This window comes from Cynocephalus volans, chromosome 8 (genome assembly GCF_027409185.1).
Source record: "Cynocephalus volans isolate mCynVol1 chromosome 8, mCynVol1.pri, whole genome shotgun sequence".
NCBI lineage: Eukaryota > Metazoa > Chordata > Mammalia > Dermoptera > Cynocephalidae > Cynocephalus > Cynocephalus volans.
Window position 1 is genome coordinate 78,225,856 of NC_084467.1, and position 23,712 is coordinate 78,249,567.

The 23,712-nt window shown below is 37.9% G+C and overlaps 1 protein-coding gene across 1 annotated transcript in view; it reads right to left on the reverse strand.

The window, feature by feature from the left end:
- The window catches only part of LOC134384200 (guanylate-binding protein 4-like), a 36,761-nt gene that overhangs the window by 6,895 nt on the left and 6,154 nt on the right, over positions 1-23,712 (reverse strand). The window contains 5 exon segments of the mRNA XM_063105790.1: positions 6,745-7,025; positions 8,102-8,350; positions 19,321-19,517; positions 19,725-19,834; positions 21,632-21,759. Coding sequence (XP_062961860.1) covers positions 6,745-7,025; positions 8,102-8,350; positions 19,321-19,517; positions 19,725-19,834; positions 21,632-21,759 — 965 coding nt within the window.

Below are 23,712 nucleotides of genomic sequence, written 5' to 3' on the forward strand. Positions count from 1 at the left end.
GTCTCATGAGAAAGATATTAATTCATTTTATTGACCTAATGATGACTTAAGGACCTTACCTCCCAACATCATTGCATTGGCAATGAAATTTCAATATGCATTTTGGCAGAGGAAAACTATATCTAAGCCATTTTATTCTGATCTGGCCACCAAAACTCACACAAAATACAATCATTCCATCCCCAAAGTCCCAAAGCCTTATCCCATAGCATCAATGAGAAGTCCCAAGACCAAAGTCTCATATGAGTCTCAAGGCAAATTCTTTTCAACTGTAAGCCAGTAAAATCAAAAGTTATTACTTCCAAGATACAATGGTGGGGCAGTCATAGGGTAAACATTCTCATTTCAAAAGGGAGAGATTGGGGAAAAGAAAAACAACTGGCTGAAAGCAAGTCTGAAACCCAATAGGGCTTACATTAAATCTTAAAGCTCCGGAATAGTTTTCATTTCATGTGTAACTTCCTGGACATGCTGGGGTGGGGGGTCAGTTCACAAGGCTTCAGAAGCCCCACTCCCATATCTTTGCTGGATGCAGACCATGTGGGTGCTCTCTCAGGTTGGGGTTGCATGCTGGTGCCTGTGTCTTTCCCAGGCAGGCCTTGTAGGCTGCTGGTGGATCTACCATTCTGGGGTTGTGGTGGTAGTCCCTAACCCACATTTCCACTGTGCATTGCTCTAGTGAAGGATCTCTGTGATTCCAACACTGCAGTAGGTTTCTGTGTGGGCTTTCAAGTTTTCTGCAAAATCCTTTGAAATCTTGGATGGAGGAAGCCACACCTCCATAGCTTTTGCATTCTGCTTGCTTGCAGCATTAGCATCATGTGAATGACATCAGGTTTATTGCTTACATCTGGTGGAGTGGTGGTTGGAGGATGGCTAGAGCAATCTGTTAAGCCACACCTGGGGCTGACTGATCCACAGCTGGAGAGGCCAGGAGTGCTGCAATGGAATTCAAGAAACAGAATCCAAAGGCGGCCCTGGGTAGTGACCAGATGGTGAGTGCCCTGGGCTCATCCCCCAAAACCGTTCTGACTGATAGGAGGGGAATCGCCAAAGATTTCTAAGTTGCTTTATAGGCCTTTTTGTCCATTGTCTTGATAGTTGTTATATGGCTCTCTTTTAGCCATATTAATCTTCTTACCAAATGGTCTCCATGCCAAAGCCTTGGTTTTGTCTCCTGAAAATGATCTTTCTTTCTTTACCACATGTGCAGGCTGCAAAGTTTCCAAATCTGTCTGCTCTGCTTTCCTTTTCTCTCACAGCTCTTTCCAGTTCCTAGTCGGATATTCCTCATTTTCATATGAGAGCTCATCAGAATGGCATTTACTGTCCATATTTTTATCCGCATTCTCATCACAACCACTTAACCAGTCTCTAAGAAGTTCCAGACATTCCCTAGTTTTCTCATCTTCTGAGCCCTTGTCAGAATTACCCTTAATGCTCTGTTCATGGCAACATAGGGTTTTTTGTAGCTTGAACCACCAAATTCACCTAGCCACTACCCATTACACATTTCCAAAGCTGCTTCCACATTTTCACGTATGTGTGTAACAACAACCACTCCTCAGTACCAATTTTATTTGTCCATTTTCTATTTCCATAACAGAGTATCTGAGACTGGGTAATTTATAAAGAAAAAAGGCTTATTTGGCAGTCATTTCTGGAGGCTGGGAAGTCCAAGAACCATGACTCCAGTATCTGCTTAGCTTCTCATGAGAAACTTGTGCTGTGTCACAACATGGTACAGGAGCAGAAGGGGAAACAGACATGTGAAAGAGGAAGACCCAATACATGAGGCTACCTTGCTTTATAACAACCTGCTCTTGCAAGAACTACCCCAGTTCTACAAAAACCAATTCAGTTTGCAAGAACTGACCCGGACTTGTGAGAAAGACATCAACCATATCACTGACCTAATCACCCTTAAAGGACACACCTCCCAACATCATTACATTAGTAATTAAATTCCAACATGAGTTTTGGCAGGGACAAACCACATTCAAACCATAGCAATCAACCAAAAAACATTGTAGTTACACTGCACTGTAGACCAAATGGACCTAACAGTCATTTACAGAACATTCCATTCAACAACTGTGCAATATGCATTTTCTCAACTGCACATGGAACATTCTCTAGGAAAGATCATAAGTTAAGCAACACAACAAGTCTTAAGAAATTTAAGAAAATAGAGATGATATCAAGTATTTTTTCTGACCACAATAGTAAAAAACTGCAAATCACTAACAGGATGAACTTCAAAAACTTTATAAATACATGTGTATTAGTCTGTTTTTGTGTTGCTATAACAGAATACCTAAGACTGTAATTTATATATAACAAGATTTATTTGGCTCACAATTCTGGGACAGCTGCATCTGGCATGGGCCTTGGTCTGTTTCTACTCATGTCAAAAATGGTAGGCAGCTGGTGGGTACAAGATCACATGGTAAGAAGAAGCAAGAGAGAGAGATGGAGGGACAGTGTCAGATTCCTATTAACAACCAGCTCTCATAGAAACTAACAGAGCAAGAACTCACTCACTACTGTCCTCCCAAGGAAGGTATAAATTTATTCATGAGAGATCCATCCCCATGACCCAAACAGCTCCCAACACTGCCATATTGGGAATCCGATTTCAACATGAGTTTTGGAGGGACAACATGTCCAAACTCCATGTATGGAAGCACAAAAAACCCCAAATAGTCAAAGCAATCTCGAGGAAAAAAAAAAAAAAAGGGCGGAGGCATCACATTACCTGATCTGATTTCAAAATATACTATACTAAAAAGCTATAGTAACCAAAACAGTGTGGTATTGACATAAAAATCGGCACATAGACCAATGGAACAGAATAGAGAGCCCAGAAATAAATCCACAGATCTATAGCTGACTGATTTTCACTAAGTACTGTGAACACACACTGGGAAAAAGGCAGTCTCTTCAAAAAGCAATGCTGAGAAAATTGGAAATCCACATGCAGAAGCACAGATAATAAAAGCAAAAATAGACAAATGGTATTCCATCAAACTAAAAAGTTTGTGCAAAGCAAAAGAAACAACTAGCGGAGTGAGGAGACAACCTACAGAATAGAAGAAGATATTTGCAAACTATACATCTGACAAGGGATCAATACCTAGAATATATAGGAACTCAAATCAATAGCAAAAAACCAATTAATCTGATTTAAAAAATGGGAGAAAGACCTGAATAAACAGTTCTCAAAAGAGACATACAAATGTCCAATTGGTACATAAAAATGCTCAACATCGCTAATCATCAGGTAAATGCAAATCTAAACCACAATATCATCTCATTCCAGTTAGAATGGCTGTCATCAAAAAGACAAAAGATAACAATTGCAGGAGAGGATATGGAGAAAATGGAACTTTTTATACTGTTGGTGGAAATGTAAATTAATGCAACCATTATGGAAAACAAAAAATTAAAAATAGAACTATCACATAATCCATCAATTTCACTACTGAATTTATATTCAAAGGAAATAAAATCAGTATGTTGAAGAGATATCTTCACTCCCATGTTGACTGCAGCTCTATTTGCAACAGCCGAAATATGGAAATAACCTAAGGGTCCAACAACAGATGAATAGACAAAGAAAATGTGGTATAAATGTACAATGGAATACTATTCAGCCATAAAAAGAATGAAATCTTGTCATTTGTGACAACATGAATGAACCTGGAGGATATTATTAAATAAAATAATGCAGACACAAAGACAGACATCACATATTCTGGCTCATATTCAGAATCTATAAAAGTTGATCTCATGGAGGTAGTGAATAGAACAGTGGTTACCAGAGACTGGAGAGTATAAGGGGAGGGGTGGAGAGGTTGGTAAATGAGTACAAAGTAACAATTAGAAAGAAAGAATAAATGCTGGTATTCTATTGCACAATTGGGTGACTATAGCCAACAATAAAGTATTGCATATCTCAAAATAGTCAGAAGAGGAGATTTTGAATGTTCTCACCACTAAAGAATGTTAAAGATTTGATGTGATGAATACGATAATTACTCTAATTTTATTATTACACAATGTATACATGTATCAAAACATCACATTGTATTCCATAAATATATACACTTATTATGTGTCAGTACAAAAATTAAAAATAATTTAAAAAATCAGTAGACTTTGAGTTATGCAGATTACCCTCTACAATGTGACTGGCCTACATTCAACCAGCTGAAGACTTTAATAGAAAAAGGCAGACTTCCAACAAGTGAAAGAGAATTCTCCCAGAATCTTCTTGCCTTTGGACTCATACTGCAACATTAACTCTTTCCTGGGTCTTTAGTCTGCTGGCTTACCCTGCATATTTTGGACTTGCCAGCCTCCACAATTGCATGAGCCAATTACTCAAAGTCTCTCTTTCTCACTCTCCCTCCCCCTCTTGCCCCTCCCCCCCGCCGCCATCTACAGGTAAAAAAGAAGATTCCTTTCTTGTTTTCACTCTTTCTAAATAACGGAGATATAATACTAAAGACAACTTTTGGTTGCAAGGTACTTATGATCTTATCTAAAATACAGATAAATATATAGTCCATTTGTTCCAATGTGATAAGAGTTATTTTACACACACACACAATTGGTTCTGTTTCTCTGGAGAACTCTAACACAGGTTATGAGACCAGAAAGGGAAGGGCTGTCGTAACATATACCTAAAAATGCGGAAATGGCTTTGAAACTGGGTAATGAGTAGAGGCTGGAAGAGTTTTGAGCCTAGAAAAAGCCTAGATTGCCTTGACAAGATTGTGAGTAATTATAAGGATATTTAAGAAAATTCTGATGAGGGCTCAGAAAGAAAAGAGAACTATAGAGAAATTTTCTATGATCTTAGAGAATACAAATATTAACAGAATGTCAGTAGAAATATAAATGATAAAGATGCTTCTCTAATTTCTCAGACAGAAAGGATAAACACGCTATTGGAAACTGGAGAAAAGGCAATTCTTCTTATAAACTGGCAAAGAACTTGGCCAGATTGTGATCTAGTGTTTTGTGGGAGGTATAACTTGTAAGCCATAATATATTTAACACAGAAAATTTCTAAGCAAAGTGTAGAAAGTACATCCTGTTTTCTCCTTGCTGGCTTTCAGTACCACGCAAGAAGAGACAGTAATTGAAGAAGAAATTGTTAAACAAAAAGGAACCAGAATTTGAAGAATTAGAAAATTTTCAGCCTATCCATGTTGCAAAAATAAGAAACTATGTTTGGAGGAGAATAACAAGGGTGTGCTAGAACATCATTTTCTAAAGAGATTAGGGTAGCTTGACTTATGGATCCAGTCAGCCACGTTAGCAGAAACCAGGACTAGAGATGGGATTATACCAGCAGTAACACAGCAAGCTTAAACTGAAGAGGACAGAGACAGGACAAAAATGAAAAAAAGCTGTCATACTTTAGGGATTCTACAGGATGGATCAATAGAGCTATGAACATGTGTTATCCCTCAAAAAAGGGACAAAAGACCCTGAAAGCAGTCCAGAGGTCAGCAGTGCTGCCACTGCCACCACAAGTCAATGTGGCCCAGGCAGGGGTTGTATCCTCCTCAGTTTCAAAGGGGTCAGTTTGATGCCCAAGGCAGTGTCACCACACAGGGCCGATGGGGTGGGGTGGGACCATTTTCCTGGTGGTTCCACAGGCAGGGCGAGCCCCGTGGGTCCAGAGGACAGAGCATGGAGCCAAAGAAGATTATTCATAAGCCTTAAAATCTAATAGAATTTGCCGTTTTAGGCTGTAGACTTGCTTAGGACCTGTAACGCCTTTATTCTTTTCAATTTCTCCCTTTTGAAATGGGAATATCTATTCTATGTCTGTCCCACCATTGCATTTTGGAAGCAGATAACTTAATGTCAGGTTTTACAGCTGGAAAAATATTTTGCCCTAGGATAGATTGTACCTCAGATCTCACCCATACCTGGTTTAGATGATATTTAGATAAGATTTTGAACCTAAATTTGATGCTGAATTGGGTTAAGATTTGGGGTTTTTGGAATGGGGTGAATGGATTTTGCATGTGAGAAGAACAGGAATTTGGGGGACCGTAAACTAAATTGTGTTCTCCTCAAATGCATATTTTGAAGACCTAACCCACAGTACTCAGAATGTAACTGTATTTGAAAGTAGGATACTTAAAAAGGTTATTAACGTTAAATACCATTATTAGAATGAGTCCAATATAACTGGTATAATTATGAGAAGAGGAGATTAGGACACATCACATAGAGGAAATACCATGTAGAGACGTGGGGAGAGGATGGCTGTCTACAAGCTGAAGAGAGAGGCTTCGGCATAAAACCTAACCTGCCAATGCCTTAGTCTTGAGCTTTTAGCTTCTGCAACTTTGAGAAAATCAATATCTGTACCCAGTTTGTGGTATTTTATTATGGCAGCCCTAGCAAACTGATACAGAGCCTGAGCTAAGAATCCAGACATTTCATGCAAAGATTCTGACCTATAGAATGGTGACTTTATGAAGTGAGTTGTTTTCAACTTCTATACTTGTGGTAATTTGTAATGCAGCAATAGAAAAATTAAATAAAATGCTCATATTTTAGAAAAAGGGTGAGCTTTAACCAGTAGAACCCTATATCACTAGAATACATGCTCCTTATACAATGACAAGGGGATAAGCCATCGGATCAAAAAGGTGCACTGTAGGCATGATTCCAGAAGGACAGGAATCAAGAAGGACAAATGATAGGACCAAGTACCATGAGATTCTTCTGGAATTCCCACGGGTTGTCCTTAAGCGAGTGCTCTACGATGACTCCAACAGCTCCCCTCTTGCAAGTTATGTGCATGTCCAGCAGCTCCTGGGGCATATCCATGGGAAGCCTCAATTGCTCGGCCACCTGCTCGCTGTAGTGGTCGACTTCTTTCTGCATGGCCACTGTGCTATCTTGCTGGACCAGAGTTGTCACTGTGTTCTCCAAACAAAGAACTGTTCCCCTCTTGATGGCATCTGTGAAGGTCTCCACCAGATTCCCCAGCCCTGAATAAGGTAAGATATGGTATAAATATAAAGTTCTCACTCACTGAGAACTTTATATTTTACGGATCAGCATGCTGAAAATCACAAAAACCCTCTTTACAATGAATTTTTATTTTTATCTTTCGTGAATCTATTTCCTTCTAATGAAGAATTATTTTTCCCATTAACTCTTTTTGTTTCTCAAATTTATTATATTATAACTTAAATTACTAATCACAGCCTATATACTCAAGAGTACTCTGGAAAAATTCTCTCCTATTCAAGTAAAATATAAAATAATACATTTGGTAGGTGAAGTAAAGGGCATAAAGAATACCAGCTACATAATTTATGTGGCCTGGAACAAAAAGAAAATGTGGGGCCCTTTCTTTAAAAAATTATCAAGGATTTAAAGACAGTGACAAAGAGCATTAAACCAGTATGGGGGCCGAGCCTGTGGCGCACTTGGGAGAGTGCAGCGCTGGGAGCAGCAGCGATGCTCCCGCCGCAGGTTCGGATCCTATATAGGAATGGCCGGTGCACTCACTGGCTGAGTGCCGGTCATGAAAAAGACAAAAAAAAAAAACCCAAAAAAAAAACAAAACAAAAAAACAAAAAAAACCCAGTATGGGCCCATTTCAGCATGGTACACTACATGACCGCATAAGTCACATGTCCATAAACATGGCCCAGTGCAGATGGTTATATTTAATATTGTTTCTCAAACCCTCAATGAGCTTTCAGGGACTTAGGGTCTCCCTTTTATTACCTTATTCACGTAAATTCACAAAATATCTTTTATACCCTCATTGGGAAGTACTTATCCCTTATGATACCTCCTTAAAACACAGATATGCTCTTTCTTCAACTCTCTCTTGTCATTTTATAACAAGCGGATTAGGTTCTTGAAACATATTAGGCATCAGTAAATCTTCATATAGGGAGTCTTTAATTAAAAAACATGGTTTTCTATTTGTGGCATGAACATCTACTACTTTATATTCATAGACAGATGCAAATTATTGAAAAACCCTCAGTATAATCAAAGTTTTACCACACTGAGTACAGAGACATGCTTTTGGGCAAAGGTGACTCACGTTTGCCAGTGACGATAATTCCCTCTGTCAGGGTCTTGACCTTTGCATGAGTAAAGATATAGGAGCAGAAACTTTTTGATTGCATGTGGAAATTCCCTTCCAGCTGGTCTTCTGACACAGTCTCCATATGAAATAAGAGATTTTTATCACTCAATGGCCGGTCAAAGACAAAGCACTTCCGTTTTGGAAATAAATGCTTGATACATTCTCTGAGTATGTTGAAATTTTGAATACACTTGGAATTCTTGCCTACAGAAGTGGAGAAAGAGCAATCAATTATGGGACAGCCTTCAGGAGAGGGGACTGAATACTTCTGTTTCCATAAGTCTTTGCATCAATGCAACTCCTGTGCCTGTACATCTTCTTAATCCAAACACATGTTACTTCACTGCAAATCAATCTCATGCTAATCACCAAAGGGAAGAAGAATCCATTTTTTCTCAGAGCAGAGAGTCAAAGACACAATTCTGGAGAGGAAGGAAAGGCATCTGCTCCATGTCAAATAATTGTAGTTGGTTTCTTCAGAACTGGCATGAAATTTGATGGGTCAAATATTTACTAAATATTTATTGAATAATGACTAATGAAGAAATGATCAGAGGTACTTTTCTGATCCTACTTCTCCATGTCAGAGGTAAAATGGAGGCCCTAAAATAAATTAATGCCAGAAAAAAAAGGGTAGGATTTGGTTATAAAAATATCAGGAGGTGGCAAGATAATGCCCAGATCAACAAAGAAAAACTTTCAAAATTCAGAGCAAAAAAATACACACACCATAAATATATTTAGGAATTCTTGCAGCAAAAAACTGCAAAGAGTATGGTTGACCTAAATGAAACTTAGAGACTTCACCACTTATCTATACATTAGACTTCATAGAGCCTTACCAAGTGATTCTGAGGCATCTATCAGATGTTCAATAAATGGTTTTTAAAAGAATGAATAAATAAATAAAAATGGATATTACTTCCAGATGCCATCAGTTATCCACCGTGCTAAATAAAATCCATGTAGCAAATTTATAAGATGCCACACCTCATTTTATTGTGTTTCACTTCGTTGTGCTTCTTAGATATTGAGTTTTTTACATATTGAAAATTTGTGGCAACCTTGTGTTGAACAAGTCTATTGGCATCATTTCTCCAACGGCATGTGTTCACTTCATGTCTGTGTCGTATTTTGGTAATTTTTCTCACAATATTTTAAACTTTTTTATTGCTATCATTTATATCTGTTGTAGCAATCTGTGATTAGTGATCTTTGATGTTACTGTTGTAATTGTTTTGGGGGCACCATGAACAGTGCTCATACAAGTACAAGATGATGAATTTAATTGATAAGTGTTGTATGTGTTCTGTCTGCCCCACTGATGAGCTATTCCCCCATCTCTATCCCTTTCTTCATGTCTCCCTATCCTCTAAGACACAACAATATTGAAATGAGGCCAATTAACAACCTTATAATGTCCTCTACATGTTCAACTAAAAGGAAGAGTCGTACATCTCTTACTTTAAATCAAAAGCTAGAAATAATTAAAGTTAGTGAAGCAAGCATGCTGAAAGCCAAGATAGGTAGCAAGCCAGGCCTTTTGTGCTAAACAGTCAGCCAAGTTGTGAATGCAAAGGAAAAGTTTTTGAAGGAAATTAAAAGTGTTACTCCAGTGAATATAAAAATGATAAGAAAGCAAAACAGACTTATTGCTGATATGGAGAAAATTTTAGTGGTCTAAATAGAAGATCAAACAAGCTACAACATTCCCTTCAGCCAAAGCCTATTCCAGAACAAGGCCCTAACTTTCTTTAATTCTATGAAGGCTGAGAGAAGTGAGAAAGCTGCAGAATAAATGTTTGAAGTGAGCAGAGGTTGGTTCACGAGGTTTAAGGAAAGAAGCCATCTCCACAGCATAAAAGAGCAAGGTGAAGCAGCAAGTGCTAATGCAGAAGCTTCAGCAAGTTATCTAGAAGATCTAGCTAAGATCACTGATGAAGGTAGCGATGCTAAACAACAGATTTTCAATGTAGACAAAACGGCCTGTCTTATATTGGAAGAAGATGCCATCTAAGAGTTTCAGAGCTAGAGAGAAGTCAATTCAAAGGCACAGGCTGACGCTTTTGTTAGGAGCTAACGTAGCTGGTGACTTTAAGTTGAAGCCAATGTTCATTTACTGTTTGGAAAATCCTAGGGCCCTTAAGAATGATGCTAAATCTAGTCTGCTTGTGCTTTATAAAAGTAACAACAAAGCATGGATGACAGCACATCTGTTTACAGCATAGTTTACCAACTATTTTAAGCCCATTGTAGAGACCTGCTACTCAGAAAAAAAAATTCCTTTCAAAGCATTACTGCTCATTGACAACGTACCTGGTCACCCAAGAGCTGTGATGGAGATGTGCAAGGAGATTAAGGTTGTGCTCACGCCTGCTAACCACATTCATTCTGCAGCTCATGATCAAGGAGTAATTTCAATTTTCAAGTGTTATTATTTAAAAAATACATTTTTAAGGTTATAGCTGGTCATAGATAGTGTTATTCCTCTGACAGATCTGGGAAAAGTAAATTGAAAACCTCTGGAAAGGATTCATCTCTCCAGATGCCATTAAGAACATTTGTGATTCACAGGAGGAGGTAAAAATATCAACACTAACAGGAGTTTGGGAGAAGTTGATTCAGCCCTCATAGATGACTTTGAGGAGTTTAAGACTCTAGTGGAGGAAGTAACTGCAGATGTGGTGGAAATAGCAGCAGAACTAGAATTAGAAATGGAGACTGAAGTTGTGACTCAATTGCTGCAATCTTGTGATAAAACTAACAAATAAGAAGTTGCTTCTTATGGATGAGCAAAGAAAGTGTTTTTTTTGGGGGGGGGGGCTGAGATGCAATCTACTCCTGGCAAAGATGCTGAGAAAATTGTTGAAAAGACAACAAAGGACATTTGTATGTCTTCCTTTGAAAAATGTCTGTTCAGCTCCTTTGCCCATTTTTTAATTGGGTTATTTGGTTTTTTTACTGTGTAATTGTTTGAGTTCCTTGTATATTATGGATATTAATCCCTTGTTCAATGCATACTAATGGCCAACAGGTGCATGAAAAAATGCTCAATATCACTAGTCATCAGGGAAATACAAATTAAAACCACACTGAGATGTCATCTCACCCCAGTTAGACTGGCTATAATCAAAAAGACAGTGAATAACGAATGCTGGTGAGGGTGTAGAGAGAAGGCAATGCTCCTGCACTGTTGGTGGGACTGTAAATTAGTACAGCCACTATGGAAAACAGTATGCAGGTTTCTCAAAGAACTACAGATAGAGCTTTCATAGGATCCAGAAATCCCACTTCTGGGTATATACCCAGAGGAATGGAAAGCATCATGTCCAAGGGATACCTGCACTCCCATGTTCATCACAGCTCTGTTTACAGTAGCCAAGATATCGAACCAACCTAAATGTCCATTGATGGATGACTGGATAAGTAAACTGTGGTATATATACACCATGGAATACTACTCTGCCATAAAAAAGAATGAAATTCTCCCATTTGTAACTACATGGATGAGCTTGGAGAAATTTATGCTGAGTGAAATAAAGCCCAGAGGGATAAATACCACATGTACTCACTCATAAGTGGGAACTAAGAAAGAAAGAAGGAACGGAGGAAAGAAAGACCACAGTGGTGTGTTGGAGGGAGAGAACATACCACCTAGGTATACAAAATGGAGTGTGGGAAAGGGGGAGGGAGGTTGGCGATAATTGGGTGGGGGACATGGGGTACAATCACAATTTGTGGTAATGGGCATGCTGCCAGTATGGATCTGGCCTTCACATCTTGGGCAAAGAGGTGACAGTCAGCTTTGTATCTCATGAATATTCATAATCAATAAAAGAAAAAGAAGAGATTAGAATACAGACATGCAACATGCACACAGGAAAAACCATGTGAGGACACAGCAAGAAATCCCACATCCACAAGCCAAGAAGAGCCCTCAGAAGAAACAAAACTGCCAACACCTTGTTCTTGTACTCCTTGATCACAGCCTCCAGAATGATGTGAAATAAATTGCTATTTAAGCCACCAAAATAAATAAATAAATAAGTGGTAACAAAGGTTTAGAACATTACATAAACTTAGTTAATAAAGAAGCAGCAGAATTTGAGAGAATTAACTCCAATTTTGAAAGAAGTTCTACTGTGGGAAAAATGCCATAAAAAAAAAAACCAAAACAGTATTGCATGGTACAACGAAATGTTTCATGAATGGAAGAGTTGATTGATGAGGCAAACTTCACTGTTGTCTAATTTTAAGAAATTGCCACAGTGCCCCAACCTTCAGCAATGGTCACCCTGATCACAGCAGCCATCAACAAGGCAAGACCTTCTACCAGCAAAAAGACTGTGACTTGCTCAAGGTTCACATGATTATTAGCATAATTTAGCAATAAAGTGTTTTTTGAATTAAGGTAGGTACATTGTTTTTCTAGACATAATGTTATTGTACATTTAATACAACATTATAGTTCACATAACTTTACTTTATTTTTATTTTTTATTTTTTTATTTTACTTCTCAAAATACAATGTAATTGATTTTCATGCCCCTTTACCCATTCCTCTCCACACCCTCCTCTCCCCCCACATCATATCTGTGCACTTGACTTAAATAGTTCAAGGAATTTTTGTGGTTATTCTGTCTTCTTCCCCCCACCCTTTATTTGTTTGTGTGTTTATTTATTTATTTTTAGCTCCCACAAATAAGTGAGAACATTTGGTATTTCTCTTTCTGTGCCTGACTTGTTTCACTTAATATAATTTTCTCTAAGTCCATCCATGTTCTTGTAAATGGGAGTATTTCATTCTTTTTTATAGCAGAGTAGAATTCCATTATGTAGATGTACCACAGTTTCCTTATCCACTCATGAGATGATGGACATTTGGGCTGGTTCCAGCGCTTGGCTATTGTAAATAGAGCTGCAATAAACATTGGAGTACAGGTATCCCTTCGGCATGATGATTTTTGTTCCTCTGGGTATATTCCCAGCAGTGGAATCACTAGGTCATATGGTAGATCTATCTGTAATTGTTTGAGGAACCTCCATATCATTTTCCATAAAGGCTGCAGCATTTTGCAGCACCAGCAACAGTGAATGAGAGTTCCTTTTTCTCCACAACCTCTCCAGCACTTATCGTTCTCAGTCTTTTGGATGTTAGCCATCCTAACTGGAGTGAGATGCTATCTAAAAGTGGTTTTGATTTGCATTTCCCGGATGCTGAGTGAGGTTGAGCATTTTTTCAAGTGTCTGTTGGCCATTCGTATATCTTCCTTTGAGAAATGCCTATTCAGCTCTTTTGCCCATTTTTTAATTGGGTTATTTGTTTTTTTGCTGTACAGTTGTTTGAGTTCCTTGTATATTCTGGATATTAATCCTTTGTCAGATGTATGTTTTGCAAATAGTTTCTCCCACTCTATTGGTTGTTTTTTTATTGTCAATTGTTTTTTGCTGTGCAGAAGCTTTTTAGTTTGATATAATACCATTTGTTTATTTTACCTTTAGTTGCCTGTGCTTTTTGGGTCCTATTCATGAATTCTGTACCTACTGCTACTCCCTGAAGTGTTTCCTCTATGTTTTCTTTAAGAAGATTTATTGTTTCAGGATGTTTATTTAATTTTTTAATCCATTTTGAGTTGATTTTGGTATATGATGAAAGGTATGGGTCTAGTTCCATTCTCTTACATATGAGTATCCAGTTTTCACAGCACCACCTGTTGAAAAGGCAGTCTCTTCCCCAGTATGTAGTTTTCCTGTCTTTGTCAAAGATCAGATGGCTGTAGGTGTGTGGATTGATTTCTAGGTTCTCTATTCTATTCCATTGATCTGTGTGTCTATTTTGATGCCAGTACCATGCTGTTGGTTATTATAGCTTTGTAATATAGTTTAAACTCAGGTAGTTTCATGCCTCCAGCTTTGTTTTTTTTGCTCAGGATTGCTTTGGCTATGTGTGGTCTTTTGTCATTCCAAATGTCTGGATAGCTTTTTCCATCTCAGAGGAAAATGTCACTGGAAATTTGATGGGGATTGCATTGAATCTGTAGATCACTTTGGGTAATATGGACATTTTTACAATGTTAATTCTTCCAATCCAAGAGCATGGGATATCTTTCCATCTTCTTGTGTCCTCTTTAATTTCTCTCTACAGTGGTTTGTAGTTCTCTTTGTAGAGATTTTTCATATCGTTGGTCAGCTTTATTCCTAAGTATTTCATTTTTTTGGTAGCTATTGTAAATGGGCTAACTTTCTTGATTTCTTTTTCTGCATGTTCACTGGTGGAGCATAGTAATGCTACTGATTTTTGTGTGTTGATTTTTGTATCTGCAACTTTGCTTAAATCATTTATCAACTTCAGGCATTTTTTTATAAGAGCTTTAGGCTGTTCAATATATAGGATCATATCATCTTCAAAAAGGGACAGCTTGACTTCATCCTTTCTAATCTGGATGCCCTTTATTTCCTTCTCTTCTCTGATTGCTCTGGCTAGTACTTCCAACACTATGTTGAATAGGAGTGGTGAGAGTGGGCATCCTTGTCTAGTTCCTGTTTTTAAGGGAAAAGCTTTCAACTTTTCCCCATTCAGGATAATATTGGCAGTGGGCTTATCATATATGGTTTTAATTATGTTGAGATACTTTCCATCTATTCCTAACTTGAGTAGAGTCTTTATCATGAAAGGATGTTGAATTTTTATCAAATGCTTTTTCAGCATCAATAGAGATGATCGAGTGGTGTCTGTCTTTGCTTTTATTAACACAGTGTATCACATTTATTGATTTACATATGTTGAACCAAACTTGCATCCCTGGGATGAATCCCACTTGATCACAGTGTATAATTTTCTGTATGTGTTGCTTTATTCTGTTTGTTTGTACTTTATTGAGGATTTTTGCATCTATATTCATCAAGGATATTGGACTGTAGTTTTCTATTTTTGATGCATCTTTGTCTGGTTTTGGTATCAAGGTGATGTTTGCCTCATACAATGAGTTTGGGAGAATGGCCTCTGTTTCAATCTTTTGGAACATTTTGCAGAGAATTGGTATCAATTCCTCTTTGAAGATTTGGTAGAACTCTGCAGTGAACCTGCCTGGGCCTGGGCTTTTCTTTGTTGGGATGGTTCTGATAACAGCTTCAATCTTTTTTATTGTTATTGGTCTGTTCAGATATTCTATATCTTCTTGGCTCAGTTTTGGTAATTTGTATGCATCCAGAAACTTTTCCATTTCCTCCAGATTTTCAAATTTGTTGGCATATGGATGTTTATAGTAGTCTCTAATGATTACTGGATTTCTAAGGTGTCACTTGTAATATCACTGTTTTCATTTCTAATTTTTGTTATTTGGGTCTTCTCTCTTCTTAGTTAATCTTGCTAAAGGTTTGTTGATTTTATTAATCTTTTCAAAAAATCAACTTTTTGTTTCATTGATCTTTTTGTTGTTTTTCTTATTTCTATTTCATTTAGTTCTGCTCTGATCTTAATTAGATCTTTCTATCTACTAACTTTGAGTTTGAATTGTTCTTGTTTTTCTAGATATTTAAGGTGAAATGTCGGGCTGTTTATTTGCCATCTTTCCATTCTTCTGAAGTAAGAATTTAATGTGATAAATTTCCTCCTTAATACTGCTTTTGCAGTATCCCACAGGCTTTGGTATGATGTGTTATTATTTTCATTAGTTTCAAGAAATTTTTTGATTTCCTGTTTAATTTCTTCCTGGACCCACATGTCATTAAGTAGAATGTTGTTTAATTTCCATGTGTTTGTATAGTTTTCAGAGTTTCATTTATTATTGATTTCTAGTTTTAATCCATTGTGATCAGAAGATATACATGGAATAATTCCAGTTTTTTAAAATTTGTTAAGACTTGCTTTGTGACCTACCATGTGGTCTGTGCTCGAGAATGTTCCATGTGCTGATGAGAAGAATGAATATTCTGAGGTTGCTGGATGGAATGTTCTGTAAACATCTGCCAAATTCAATTGGTCTAAAGTATTGTTTAGATCTTGTGTTTCTCTGTTGATTTTTTGCCTCAATGATCTGTCCAATGATGATAGTGGGGTGTTCGGGCCACCTGCTATTATGGTGTTAGTGTATATCTCTTTCTTTAGATCTAATAGTGCTTGCTTTGTAAATCTGGCTGCTCTGACATTAGGTGCATATATATTTATGATTGCTATGTCTTCCTGATGGATAGATCCTTTTCTCATTATATAGTAGCCTTCTTTATCTCTTTTATGGTTTTTGCTTTAAAGTCTATTTTATCTGATATAAGAATAGCTATACCAGCTTCTTTTTAATTTCTACTTGCATGATATATCTTTCTCCATCCTTTCACTCTTAGTCTATGTATGTCTTTACAGGTCAAGTGAGTCTCCTGATGACAGAATATTGTTGGGTCCATCTTTTTAAGCCAGCCAGTCAGTCTGTGTCTTTTGAATGGGGAATTTAATCCCTTTCCATTTAGAATTTTATTGAAAGGTGTTGATTTACTCCTAGCATTTTACTGATTTTTGTTTAGATGTCTTAAGTATCTTTTGTTCCTTTCTTTCTAATTTTCTGTTGGTCTTCTGTATTTGCTGGTTTCTTGGAGTGATAGATAAACTATTTTTTTCACTTTTGTTAGCATTTTTGTTTCACTGGTAGGTATTGTTCTTTCTTGTGTATTCATGGCAGTGATGGTTCTTTTTCTGGTATCAAACCTAGTACTTCCTTGAGAATTTCCTGTAGGGCTGGTTGTGTAGTAGTGAACTCCTGCAGTTTATGTTTGTCTCAGAAATATACTATTTGTCTTTCATTTTGGAAGTATAGCATTGCTGGGTAAATTATTCTTGGCTGGAAATTTTTGTCCTTTAGTGTTTTGAATATATCATCCCATTCTTTTCTGGCTTTTAGGGTTTCTGATGAAAAGTCTGATGTTATTCTGATTGGAGCTCCTTTATAGGTGACTTGCCACTTCTCTCTTGCAGCTTTTAAGAGTCTCTCTTTGTCTTTGAGTTTTGTCAGTTTGATTATCACATGTCTTGGACAGGACCTTTTTGGGTTGAATGTGTTTGGTGATATTTGGGCTTCTTGAATCTGGAAAACTGTGACTTTCCCTATTATTTTAGTGAATATGTTTTCAATGCCATTTCCTTTTTCCTCCCCTTCTGGAATACCCATGATTCGGCTATTTGAGCACTTAAGGTTGTCAGTTGTCTCTCTTAGATTTTCTTCAAATTTTTTGATTCTGTTTTCTTTTTTCTGTTCTGTCTGTGATAATTTAAACAGCCTGTCTTCAAGATCAGAAATTCTCTCTTCTGCTTGTTCTAGTCTGCTGGTTAAACTCTTTGTTGTGTTTTTTATTTTGTTGAATGAATCCTTCAGTTGCACAAGCTCAACTACATTCTTTTTCAAGGCATGGATTTCTTCTTTCAGATCCTGTATATTTTTTTCTCATTTCATTGTGTTGTCTAACTGAGTTTACTTGTATCTCACTTAGTTTCCTTAGAATAGCTACTCTAAATTCCTTGTCTGTCATTTCAAAGACTTCCTGTTCTAAGGGATCTAGCCCTTGAAAGTTATTAATTTCCTTTGGTGGCAATGTACTTTCTTGATTTTTCATATTTCTTGTATCTTTCCTTTGGTGTTTTGTCATTGTGGCTGGGGGTATCACAGTCCACTTGTTTCACCCTGATGTCTGGCTTGGATCCTGAAGGGACTGCCACTTCTGGGCAGCAGAAACTAGCCTGGGCTGGAAGTCCCACCCTGCCTGCCTTCTCCCACACAGCTGGCTCAGTGGGTGGGGTCCCCGAGCTTCTTAGGATGTCTGTCCCAAGCCAGTCCCTCCCGCCTGCCTTCTCCAGCCTGGCAGGCTTGGAGTATGTGGGCCCAGAAGCTCTAAAGTCTCTCTATGGAATGGGGAGCAACCTGAACAGGGGTCCCGCGGTGGGCGGCTCCTGTCCACTCCAGTGCAGATCTCGGGTCCTCTGTCACTGCTCCTCAATAGCTGCAAATTGGTCACTCTGTGGGAGACAGTGACACCAGGAACTGACTACTCCACCATCTTGACTGGAACCCTTCACAGAACTTTTATATGCACTAGGAAATCTAAAAATTTGTGTGATTCACTTTATTGTTACACTTTCTTTACTGTAGTGGTCTGGAATGAAACCCTCAATATTTCCAATGTATTAAAATGGTAACAATGTAAGAATGGTAAGACTGTAAGAATGAAGAAAGTGAAATAATGAGTAAAGTAAAACAAAACATTTGTAAATCTTACTGGAAGGATAGGTCACTTTTTACACACTAAATGTATTTTTATAAGTATCCTTACTCAGAAAAATGTAACTACCCAGGCAATAATAAAATATTCTGCACGAAATATATTTTTTAAGTTACAACATTTAAATGTGGTATGTACATATAATTGAATGTTATTCAGACTTAAAAAGGAAGAAACTTCTAACACCTGGTATAATATAACTAAACCTTAAGGATATAATACCAAGTGAAATAAGCCAGTTGCAAAAAGACAAATATTACCTAATTCCACTTATACGAGCTATTTAGGTAGTCAAATTCAGAGACATAAAATAGAATGGTAGCTGCTAATGAGGGGATGGGGAATGGAGAGTTATTGTTTAATGGGTGCAAAGCCTCAGCTGGGGGAGGTAAAAAGCTCTGGAGTTGGATGGTAGTCATGGTTATACATCAATTGAATTTATTGCCACAGAAATGTACACTTAAAAATAGTTAAGATAGTAAATATTATGTTATATATATTTTACCACAATAAAAAATTTAGGTCATTTTATTTTTTTGTGATTCTGTTTTTTACCAGTTTCCAATCTAACGAGCTACTTTTGTCAGCATGGAACAGGAGGAGCACAAATATTTGGGCCTTAGGAAGTTATACCAGTGGTTGTAACCAGGAATATTTTTTCCTAGTACCAAGTAGTCTAAAATGATTTGGTCCAACACAGATTCTTAAATTTCCTGTTATCTTACTCCATCAGCTAGAGTTTTGTAAGTAATAACCTGTGAAAACCAATCACCAATCAACATACACATTTACTACTCACTATTAAAACGCATCTTAATCCAGTGTCAAATAAAAAATTGAAGTCAAGTGCTGAATGACAGTGTGATTCCATCCACACTGAACCTTCTACCTCCCAAGCCATGCTCTGATACCTGGAATCAGCTTCAAAGCATCCTCCAGGTACTCATCCTCTGTGATTGGGTGCTCGTCTATCTTCAGTTCCAGGGCAAAATCCCGAACTGTCCAAACAAAGTCTGGAAAGAAACTCACAAAGTTGGTGGAGTCCTCTACTTCACCAGGTGTTGAGGAGGATTTTGCTCTAATTAGCTTTGTCAGTTCGGTCACATAACTGGGAACTTAGCTAAGGAAGGAGAAGTGCTCTACCACAATTTTCAGATCTCAAATAGGAAAAAAAAAATGTTGTAAACATTTTCTTTTGCCCTGTGTCACCTTCCTAATTATGGCAATTGAGACACAGAAAAGATGGAACAGTCAGTCTCAGTTGCTATAACTGTAAACTCAATGAAACATGATAGCTCAGCTCCTGGAAGGATACTGCAGCTGCTCCAGGGCCTGGTGGCTGATGGTGCTCATGCTGTTGTAGACAAAGGTGCTGCTCAGGAGCACGGCCAGGGTAAAGATCCACAGGTCATTCTTAGGGTCAACCTAGAAAGCAAATTAAAGTAAGGGAATAAAGAGACCACTCTTCATTCACTCATTAATGTTTTCATTCATTAAGATGATGACTAGAACGTAGTCATTAATGAATGCACACTAAAGAGCAGGCAATTATTTCTTTAAAAAATTTTATCTATCATGATCAACATTAGAAACACAATATTATTTAATTAAATTCAACACCTATTCATTAGACATCTCCGAAATGCAAGAGTGTTGCATATGATCATGTAGCTGCAAAGTTCCATATGACAGTCTCTGCCCTCAAGAAGATGACTTTCTGGACAGGCAGATTAGCAAGTAAACATGCAACTGTATACATGTTAATAATCTTTGCTAGGAGTGAAAACAAAAGCTATAATGTAAAGAAAAAGGTGGGGGGAAGGGTAAATCCAATAAATGAAAACAAGGGCTCTATGAGTTAACAGCAAGAAAAGACTGTGTCTCACTGTGAATCAGGACAGTGAAAAAAAAGAGCTAACCTTTAAATAACTGATAACATGTGGACTTATGGAAATGAAGGGATCATGCAGGTGGAAGAATCCACTTAAGCTGAGTCAGAATTGTTAAAGGCACAGTCATCTAAAGGCATTGTAGAGTTATTCCATTTGATTAGGGTAGTGTATGGATATGTGGGTGTGGAATATAAGGATGGAAAATTGATTCAGATGTGAAGGGCCTTGAAGGCCAGGGATATAGAATTAGATACCATTCAAATAAAACCACATGTTCTAAATTCAGCAAGAAATTTTGCTGCCAAAAGCAATGCATAATTTGGTATATTTTGGTCCCTTATATTAATGCAGTTAGATAAAAAGAAGTAAATCTGGGCCAAAGAACAATCTATTTCACCATGAAGTGTCCTTCATTTTTTCATTCTGGGTTTTTTGAGAGATGTTGAGGGAGCATAATTGGAATCCAATTAATTAACTGGAAATTAGTTTGGAGGTAGTGAAAGAGTAAGCAACAAGATGATAGTTTTTGTTTTTCTAGAAAAGATCCTGGTATCAAGAAGGAATACACTTGTCTAATGTAAACATATGTTAAGATGAAGTTGTGTGGCCTAAAATAAATAAACGTGTTAAATTTAAACACTTTAGCATGAAGTTGTGAGGCCCAAATGGTACTGTTTTATTTTCTCTTTCAATTTCATTTTATAGTTTATTCTATATTGAGAACTTTAAAACTTTTAATGTTTTTTAAAACTTAAAAAACTATTTAATTCAGAATTTCTAAATCCCTGCCCTTCAGCTTTTTTTGTTGTAATGTGAGCTAGTAATCTACTGCTACTATTTTCCATGTAGACTCAGACTAATACAAACAAGAAGAAACAATTGATTGCATCTAATATACACCTTAACTGGTGGCTCCCACTGACTTAATGAGTCACAGTTCAGATGTTGATTCCTCAGGAAACTTCTTCTAACCCATACAACTGGGTTGTATCCATGGCGCCCTTTACTGATTATACTATGTACTTGTCTCCCCATCTAGCCTCTGTGTTCACTGCTGTGACTGTGGTACACAGCACAGAATCCTAGATTCTCCTGCTCAAAAAATCTTTATTAAACTGTGTCATTAAGTACAGCATTAAAAATAAGATATGAATCTTGCCCTAGAAAACCCAAATATTTATGCTCTCAACGAAGTTGAAGGTAAGAGAATTTAACTTCCTTATCTATAATTTGGTGTTGCAATTTGCAAGAATATCTCATTGAAGTTTAATCTAGGTGGTGAATTAAAAGGCAAGAGAAAAGAAGATTTTTCCAAGACACTCTGTCTTACCTTTCTAACATCATCCAATCCTTCAGTGTCCAGAAGAACCAGAGTATGGTTGGGTTTGGAGGGGTGAGGCACACACCACATCCAGATGCCCTTGGTTTCACACCTCACTGTGGATCCCAGAGGGAAGCCTGCAAGGGAAGAAGAGAAACAACATGCAGTGACAGCAGTGTTCAGACAGCCCAGAACTACAGTGAGTAAACTTGTAAGAATGTAAGTGCCAGGCAGAAAGAGGGTTTTCTTCTATTTTTGCATGGATAGCCAATCCAGCCTTTAAATATATTAATGGTTTTCTTAAACATTTTGTTTCTCCTATTAATCTCATTCCTTTGAAGTCTTAAACTATGTCACATTACAGAACCAAGGTAAACTCTATTAACCTGTGTATTAATATTTGGCACTCCAGAGGAAATGAAAAGCATGGGCTCTGAATTGCATGCCCACTCTCCCCAACTCATTAGAGCTTAAATTGTGTCTCCCAAAGTTTTAGTATTGTAAACTTGGCCTCCACTGCGATAATGTTGAGGGTGGGAAATCCTATTATGATAATTAAAAGGTGAGGCTTTGAAAAGGTGATTAGATTGTAGGATTTTGCCATAGTGAATGGATTAATAATGGTGGTCATGGGTATGGTTATGAGATGAGAAGTTCTTTCTCTCTCTGCTCTGCCTTTTTGTGTCATGTGAAACCCCTGTGTTGCTGTAAAGCCCCCACCAAAGAATTCTCTCACCCAATGTGTTCCTGGACTTTGAATTTCCCAGCCTCTGAAACTATAAACAATGTTTCCTGTTTCCTTTTCTTATAAATCACCCAGTTCCAAGTACTTTGTTATAAGCAACAGAAATGGACTAATGCAGAAAATTAGTAACAGATAAGTGGTGTGTTGCTTATAACAAATACTTGAAAATGCGGAAGCAGTTTTGGAAGCAGATGTTGGGGAGAGGCTGGAAGAATTTGGAGAAGCAGGCTAGAAAAGCCTAGATGTTAGTGGGACAAGAAAACCAGGGAAAGGTTGGAACTTCTTAGAGACTGGTTAAATGATGATGAGTTGAATGTTGATAGAAATAGGGACAGTAAAGGCCATACTCAGGAGTTCTCAGATAGAAATAAGAAGGAGGTTTTGGAAACTGGGACAAAGATTGCCCTTGCTATGAACTGGCAAGAAACTTGGCTGCATTCCTCTCATGTCAAAAAGTTTTATGGACTGTGGAACTTCAAGGTGTTGACCCTGGGTATTCAGAAGAAGAAATTTCTAAGCAGCAAAGCATTCAGGAAGCTGCATGGCTACTTGCAACAGCCTACACTGAATTATGGCAGAAAAGACATGATCTAAAGCCAGAATTTATAATTCAAAAGAAAGCAGAGAGCTAAAAGTTGGAAAACTCTCAGCCTGGCCATGAAAGTAAAGGTGTAGCCCACTGACTGTTTGCTAAGGAGATTAGTACAGAAGAAAGGGAAGCATAGCATAAAGATTTAGAAAATTTGCAGCAGCCTGGCTATGTGGTAGAGAATGAGAGAAAAGCCTTGAAGGCATTTCAGATATCTTGGAGGTTTCGTCTTCCATTACAGGCCCAGAGGTCTAGGGAGACAGAACGGTCTTGGGGAACAGGCCCAAGGCACGCTCCATGCACCTTGGGAAATTGCTTCCAGCACTAGCACCCTGTCTGCTTCGTCTGCTCCAGCTGTGGCTAAGTTAGCCCCAGGCATAGCTAGACCTACAGCTTTGGAAAATACGAGCTGGAAGCCTTGGCAGCATCCATATGGTGTTAGGTCTGCAGGCTGGCAGAATGCCAGAGTCATTGAGGCTTGGGAGACTCTATCCCAATTTCAAAGGATCTATGGAAAATCCTGGGGGCTCAGGAAGAGATCTGTTACAGGGGCCAAGTCACCATATAGAGTATTCCCTAGAATGATGCCAAAAGGAAATGTGGGGTTGGAATTGCAGCACAGAAACCTCACCAAGGCCATGTCTAGTGGAGCCATGAGAGCTGAACCTCCTGGAGACCTCAGAACTGTGGATCTAGCAGTGTGCAATGCCAGACTGTGGGAGCTAAAGCATCACCTGAGACCAGGAAAGCCATAGA